General features: G+C 56.0%; 1 protein-coding gene across 2 annotated transcripts in view; it reads left to right on the top strand.

The window, feature by feature from the left end:
* Nucleotides 1–2,943: 2,943 nt before the first annotated feature.
* Nucleotides 2,944–7,908, top strand: part of CACNA1H (calcium voltage-gated channel subunit alpha1 H) — a 249,580-nt gene continuing 244,615 nt past the window's right edge. For both annotated transcript variants that reach the window (XM_086622220.1, XM_086622219.1), the window contains exon 1: nt 2,944–3,215. In XM_086622220.1, coding sequence (XP_086478346.1) covers nt 2,944–3,215 — 272 coding nt within the window. The remainder of the gene's footprint in view (nt 3,216–7,908) is intronic.

The following is a 7,908-nucleotide window of genomic DNA, read 5'->3' as shown; positions in this document are numbered from 1 at the left end:
GGGTGATATTCCCCATGACGGGACCCAACACTGCTGCCTTCCTGATGCTCACAGGGAGCCCAGCTCTCCTCTCCAGTCTGTACAATTTTGGGGCAGATGTGCATGTCTCCAGCCTGTCCACCTCGCATGCGGACTGGAATACACCCAGGTGAATGTCAGCAGGGGACAATTTATTAGGGCCAGCTAAGAGCATTACACATCCCATTATGTCAGCTGCGATTCTGCAAGCCAAGTGCCCGTTCAGGGTGTACTGTGTATCCTCAGATTGCTATTGATCTTAAAATTTCTGGTGGTTTATTAACGACAGAGATGCTGTGGCCAAATCCTTCAGGCTATGTACACCTGAAGAAGCGATACCACCGTCGGAGCAGTCAGCTGGAGACAAAGCTGGAGTAAACGGAGCAGAATCTGGCCCACTCCTTCCAACCACCATATGTGGGTTAAGCAGGAAATACGGGAGGAAGCAAATACTTTTGCCAGCAAAACGTTGTCTCCTTTCAATAACAACCACCTTTGAAATTAATCTTGATCCTTTGTGGAATGAGCCAAAAAATCCCTACAGGATTGGGCCTATTCTTTGCCAGGCTTCTCCAAAACCCACCGTCTTACATTGAAAGTCCACCTGGAGTTTATCAATAAGGCTCTTGGCTTTAAACGCTCTCCATCAGGCAACAGGTTAAGACTTGGACAACGTCAGGCTATGGGAAGGACATCTGGGGCCCGCGACAGCTCCAAGCTTCCACCCTCTGCCCGGGGAAGGGCAGGAGCTGGTGCCCACGGACAGCTGGTGGGGGAAGAGCTTTGAAGAGGGATTTGTTAGTCATAGGAGCAGCATCCCGCTCTCCTGACATGGGGCTGGAGGGAAAGCATGGAGGAATGTTTATTGCCTGGGCAGCCTTTGGGAGAGGGTCAAGAGGCGTCGCTCGCTCTCGAGGCTTGGCCTCTCCTTCTCCCGATTCCCATTTTAGTAATCCTGCTTTTCTCCCTGTAAAGGTCATTTTCCTGAGCAGGGTAATTTATGGGTGGAAGACGGTTTGCTCAAGGAGAGCTCCACCAACTCACGCACGAATCGTCCCTTCCCACAGTAATTTATGATTTGCCCTAATTAGCTCCTATAAACGCGGGGCAACTCCGAGCGCAACCTCTTCCTCGCACGGTTCGCCTTGCAGGCTGTCCCCTGCTTGTCAGAGGCATTGTTTGTCCAGTAATAAAATTGCCACATACTGTTAATCACAACCTGCAAGCATCTAATAAAACAACCGTAGAAAGGGTGTCTGGAAAACCGTCTCTCCGCTGGCCCCATTAGGTTGGGCTCTTTCTGCTTCGAAAGCTGCACGACCTCCCTTTTCAATCAATTCCCAGTTATTAACCATGAAGAAGAGCATCGGGAGCTGCATTTGCAAATTGAATGTGGTGGTGTATAATGAACTCACTCTTTAAAACATTCCAGTCGAGGGGAACGTATCTAGCTAACGTTTTTTAAATCTCTCTTCCCCCCCCTGCTCCCCCCCCACCTGCGCTACATTCAGATACAATTCGCGGAATTCCAAATAACTCGAATGAATACAACTTCCTAAGCGGAGTTTAAGGGGATGGTGCCTGTAACGACTTTCTATTATCTGTTTATTCTGATCCCCCCCCAGCTAAGCCCTTGAGAAGATTAGCTACTCAGCTAAAAATCGCTGCAGTTTAAGAGCCGATCTTTATTTATTAAAACGCTCCGACCTCTAACTTGGGCTTATCCATTTATTTATTAAAACTAAGGAATGAATGCCCTGGGGGCAAGCGGGGGTTCCCGGGGGCTCCGGCAGCCTCGCAGCCCCCCGGGGAAGCGGCGCCGGGCGCCTTCCCACGCAGCAGCCCCCCGGGGCGGGGGAAGGGGGGGTTGGAGCCCCGGGGGGGGGCTGCGTCTCCCCTTTTAGGGGTGCACGGCGGCGGGGAGCCCCCGCGGCAGGGAGCGGGGGACAAACCCGGTTCCCCACCCCCTCCACCGGCTTTGCAAAGTCTTTTCCGCCTGCCCTGGAGGAGGGGGGGGGGGTCCACCTCTTCCTCCTCCCCCTCCGCCGCCTTCCACTCGTGCGGGTGGCTCCCGAGAGGGCCTGGGCGACCTGCCCTTCGCCACGCATCGCCCGGAGCCTGAACAAAGGCAGACGGAAAGCAGCGCAGCCGGGGGTGGCGGAACCCCCCCCTCCCCAGACCTCGACCCCCCGGGGCTGCCCTGGCTCCTCCCGGTTGCCCGCCCCCGCCCTGCCCCGCCGGGCTCCCAACCCCCTCCGCCTCCGCTTCTCTCCTCCCCTCTCCTCTCCCTCCTCCCCCGGTAAATCCGAAGTTTCCTGTTAAGCACGGGCGAAGCTTTGCAAAGCGGCTGCGGAGCTGCCTGCTCCCTCCTTGGGATTACCGTCGGGAGAGGCTCCGCTCGGCTCGGGAAGGGCCCCCGCCGCCACCTCTCCTCCTCCTCCTCCTCCTCCTCCATCCCCGCGGGCGGGCGGGGGCCGCACGCCGAGCCCCAGCCCCCACTGCTCCCCGCTGGATTTACGGGGTGGTGGTGGTGTGTTGGGGGGGGGTGGGGGGGGGAAGGAAGATCCGCCGCCCCGATTGCTGCCTGGTCCCATGTGAACTGGAAGGCACGGCTATGCTCCTGGGGACCCCGCGCTCCGCCAAACTAAGGTAGGAACCACCCCCTCCCCCCCCCCCCCCATCGATTTTCCATCCCCGAAAATTAAAAAAGGAAAAAGCCGGTGGGGGGGGGGGGCACCCCGGGGGAGGGTGGGGAGACCCAGCTTCCCCGGGGGGCGGGAGCGGCCGCGCCCGGGAGGCGGCTCGACCCCCATCGCCTCTTTGTTGTGGTGGGAGCCGGACCGGGGTGCGCCCCGCCGCCCCGGGGAGGGGGGGGGCCGCCGCCCCTGACCCCCTGCCCTTGCCCCGCAGGTCCTGGCCGCTACCATGACTGATGGCGAGAGCCGAGAGCCGCTGCCGCGCCCGGCCGGCGGGGAGGTGCGGGTGCCCATCGCCGCGCCGCCGCGCCGCCCCGCCGAGCAGCCGCCGGAGGATGCCGGCTCCGGCCCCGGCGGCTCCCCCGGCCGCGACCCGCCGCCCGACCTGGCCTCCGAGGAGGAGGAGCAGGTGCCTTACCCGGCGCTGGCACCCACCGCCTTCTTCTGCCTCAAGCAAACCACCCGCCCGCGCAGCTGGTGCCTCAGGCTGGTCTGTAACCCATATCCTTTCCCCGAGGGACACCGCACCCCCCGGCCCATTGGGACCCCCCCCCCCCACCCCGTCCCGGGAGCCCTCCCCGTGCCCGGAGCACCCCGTCGGGGCTCTGCGCCCCGGGGGCTCACGGCTCCCTCCAGCGCATGGGGATGCCACGAAGCCCCCGGGATCCCCAGAGTCGTCCCCCCTCCCCCCACTCTGTGCTGTCCCGGTCCCCACCTCGGGGAGGGGGATTTGGGGCTTTGCAGGAGCGGGACGGGCGGGGAGCGCATCCCGCCGGGCTCATCGCGGGGGGAACGGGCGCACTCGCCGAGGTCCCCTCGGCTCCACCAGCATCATCCGACCGTCCGGATGAGGGACCGGGCGGCAGGACGAGGCGCCCGGCCTCGGCACCTCAGGGCCGGGCAGGATGCTGAGCCACGACCCCCCGGGACCCGCCGAGGGGAGAAACCCCTCAACTTCGCTTATCCCTCGGTGAGGCGGGAAGGAGTGAAGTTTAAAGCCGACCTGTTATTTATTTTAGCCGCGGTGGGGAATTTCAGACAGGTACTGACCCTCTTGCTGTTTATATAAGAGAGCTCGGAGTGCATGTGCGCTTTCTGGTCGTGGAAAAATGGAGCGGGTTGGAGTTGGTTTGGGCAAGGCACATGCCTCGTTCGTCTTCGGTCCCAAAAACTCCTCTTTGCTTTTGTTCTTTTGCAACTTGCAGGCAGGGAAGGAAGAGGACAGTCAAGCCTCTAAGTCTCCCCCCCCTCCCCTGTGCCCTTTACTCAGTTTATTAATGTTAAATTAAAAAGAGCAGCGTGCTCCTCTCGGTTGTGACATGCAGAAAATTGAATTTTTCCCGAAATGCTGGTGTGCAAGCAGAGAGTTGTCAGTCTGTCTCGATAATGTTCAGAAAGTGAGCTTTCGGCTTCGCCCTGCGCGTCAGCTGAGAAGCGTTGACATTGTGCAGATAATTAATGCTTTTACCTATCCCTGATACCTGCCTGCAGTTTGCTGCCTATATCCTGCTGCTGCTATTAAAAGCATTATTTATTAATATGGTTATTATTGATCTCGCTTCAGTTAACCAAAGAAACCCGTGTGCATCTGAGATCACAGTTTTCCTCAGCAACACCACCGAGTCGAGCGTTGTCGTTCGGAGGAATTGCACAATCCTCCCCAGAACGCTGCCTTGCTCTGGAATTAGGAGAAATACTCGAGGGAAACCCCACAATTATTATGGCCTTGGGGCTCCCCTCGTTTGAACCAGGTTAACACGACTTTTGCAGAGGTATTTCCACTTTACACTGTTGCGAGGAGGGAACCGAGCTCCTGTACATGTGTGGCTGGAAGGGAGAAGTAAACAAGTAGTTCATCTTCACAGCCTTAGCTGTATAAATATTAAATATGAGTGATGGTTCTGTAACAAAAAAAAAGTGATATACCTGCTCTTGGAGGGGCCTGGGGTGGGCACTGCCTTCCTGTTACTGCTGAGAGTGAGTCAAGGCGGATTTTTTTTTTTCTTTAAAACAGGTTATTGTGTTTCAAAACTTTGGGGGCAGGTGAGAGGGAGAAGCCTTCTCCTTCGGTGGGGTCTCGCTCTCCCGCGCGGTGCTCTGGGTTCGACATCCCTGATGCTGGTACCGCTGAGAAATTAACCCGCAGCTGGAGGAAAACAAAGCAGCATCGGCACCAAACGAGGGAGGTTTGTGTAGAAGAGGGTTCAGGTGTGCTTGTGCCACTGTAGGGTGAGGCTGTGCTTTTATTTTGCCTTTCAGCATCTCTCCTAAGAATCCTCAGGAGAGCGAGTTCCTTTACAAAACTTACCCGTCTGACATGATATTAGATGGAAATCGTGACGCTTGGGTAATAGCGAAGCAGAAATTTAATAAAACTCCATAAGCCCCGCGTTGTAGTGTTACTGCTGTCAGAGCTGCTGTGTTTCGGTTGTAGGAGAGCAAAGCTCACGATGTATCGCAGCGATCGAGGCGAGCTCCTTGCTGGGATTTTTTTTTCCCCTTCTCCCGGTCGCCAGCAGTCCCACGCATCGTGGTGAGAATAATCCTGCGGTGTCGACTCCGAAGTTTCTTGGCGAGAGCACTCGCGCTGCCGGCGGTTGTGATTTTTGAAGCTGCCTTAACAAAGCTGCGTCAGGCAACCTGGAAGAGAGGGAATGTGTGTCTTGCTCGGGAGCTGGTGCTGTGCCCGGCTGGTGCCGGGTACGGGTTGGACCACGGGCAGCCAGAGGTCGGGCAGCTCAGGGATGAGTGCCCCTGCCGTGGGGCTGGGATGCTTGGAAAGCAGCTGGGTGGGGAGAGTGCTCATGGAGGAGCACAGGTGGATCGGTGTGATAGGGCTGAGGTTCCCCAGGTGCCTGTCCTGGGGGAAGAGTAACTTGGAAGTGAAGGTGGCAACACAAAGGTGGTTTCTGGCCAGTTGTGCTGTTTTGGTGACTCTTCCTGCCTACCCAGAAGCACAGATCCATAAACCACTGTAATTTTACTTTGCATTAAAATCTTCTGTTACAGGAGGAAGGGACATGAATGTGAAGTCTCTTTAAATCTGAATCTGAAGAGCTTCACCTGGGTGCTCGCTCACCTGGGAAACATTAACCCCTACTCAAAAGCAGGTGTCCTCCTTTGATGGTGCTTTTTCTTGCTGAAGGAGTTGTCCTTTGCTCTCTTTGGGGTTTATTTTGCAGGGGAGGAGAAGGTCTCGCTCCGTGCCCCCCTGATGCCCGTGTCCCTCCTCTCCCTGTGCTCACCTAGCATTCCTCGATGTGGGTGTGCACCTCCGTGCGTCTCCCCCGTGGCGTTTCAGCTCCAAAACCTGTGTGTGCTTCCCTCTGCTGCTGAGCAGAAAGACATCACCTCTGGGTCCCCAGGCTGGGAATGGGGCCGTCCGTTTGTCCAGCATGCCTCAGGGAGTCAGGTTGTCCCATCCTGCACGTTCAGGGTCCACTTCCCAGTGGGTCTGTGTTGGCTCTTGAGGGTGGTCTCATGGGATGCTCCTGGCAGGGAGCTGCATCCCGCCATGCCACGGGATTTGCATCACAGACCTGGATGCATCAGCTTCCAAAACACCAAATGCCACTGTGGTTTGGGTAGTGCTGTCGACTGTGTCTCACGTGGGGCTCCCAGCTCCTGGCAAACCCCCATCGATCCAGATCGCCTGAACCACAAAAGCCACCCGGCCGCTCCGAATATTTGTCGGTAGCAGAGATAGCCTGGACCTGTGGCCTGGAGCAGGTGGAAATCCGCCGTGGCTGGGCCAAAAGCATGGTTTGCCTCTGTGGCTTAAGCAGAGGGGGTTACTGCCAGGCTTAGAAATAGCTAAAAAAAGCATTTGCCTGGTTCTCGGGGGGACAGGTGGGGTGGGGATCAGCTTACGGGGCCGGGAGCCTGCCTAGCCGGAGGCACGCGTCCGCCCGAAGGGCCGTGTGTCGGAGGGAGAACGGGGCAGTGGGCAGATGTAGTAGATGCACGTTTTGTGTTTTTAATAGCCGCGTTGCGTTTGGGAATGTTAAGAACAACCTGGAAAAAATCCTGCCCCCACCCCCTCATTGGCGTGGTTTCGTGTTAATAAAACCAACCAACTTCTGAATTCTCAAACAACAGAAAGCAAAAGGTCGGGAAGGAGCTGATTTTCAGGTGTGGGAGCGACAATCAAAGAGTTGTGGCCATTAAAGTTTCGTCAAAGGAGCAGAAAGCGTTCGACCGGACTGTGGGTCTGATTTTTCACGGTTGGCTTTTGTCGGGCTGTTTGCTGTGCAGTGTCATTCTTCAGCTTTCCTAAGTGATGGCTCCAGCACAAGAGTCTCCTTCCGAGCTTTGGGATTACCTCCAAACCCAAATTCAACCAGAAAGTCACTCGTACGTGGCAGTTTGGAGCAAATGAACAGCCTGAATATAGTTCTTGTGTTACGAGCAATAGTTGAAATTGAATTTTCACTGTTGGATTGTATTGTGTTTTCCCTCTGTTATTACTGATTTACTTTTAATTTGCTTTTTTTTTGAAGAAAGTATATAATTGGAAGCAAACTTACTTCTTCAGTCCTGGATCTCCTACATGGGTGTATTTATAGAGGCCTGTGGGTGGGACTTTGTGTACTCGGTGTGCACGTCGGGTGGTACAGAGCAAGATTTTGGGTTTTGTGATCCTGCGAGATCCTTTCCTGGCTCTTCCCAAGCGCCGCTGTCTCTGCAGACACACGGAGCTATGCCTGTATCCAGCCAGGTGTTTTCTTCAATATATTATTATTTTACTCTTGCTTTTTGTCCATCCCTAGATGTCCTCGCACCTCAGAGTGGGTGGATCTGGATGCAGCTCCCGACCCTCGTTGGTTCTTACACATGTAACGCGGCGATGGGCTGGGGTGGCACTGGGCAGCTGGTGCCTCCGCGTGCCGGCGGTGGGCAGGAACGCTGACTTTGCGACCGTCACCGGTACCTTACGTTGCTGCAAGGGGTTTTACTGCACGACTGGCTGGAGAAAACATGTTGTAACCCAGGATGTAATGCACAGTGGCGGTTAAACCTGAGCGTCAGCTTTGCAGCACGGCTTTGATAAGGCTCGAGCGACTTTGCTGGATATTTAGTGATTCATAAAAACAGGCGGTGATTCATTATACATTGAATATTGTGTGCCTTAGTCAGAAAAATCCCTCTGCTGATTTATTTTCTCAAGTGGCTACAGAGCTGCTTGGTGCCAGCT

The sequence above is a fragment of the Tauraco erythrolophus genome, chromosome 17 (assembly GCF_009769465.1).
Source record: "Tauraco erythrolophus isolate bTauEry1 chromosome 17, bTauEry1.pri, whole genome shotgun sequence".
Taxonomy (NCBI): Eukaryota; Metazoa; Chordata; class Aves; order Musophagiformes; family Musophagidae; genus Tauraco; species Tauraco erythrolophus.
This window is presented reverse-complemented; position numbering and strand designations above follow the sequence as displayed.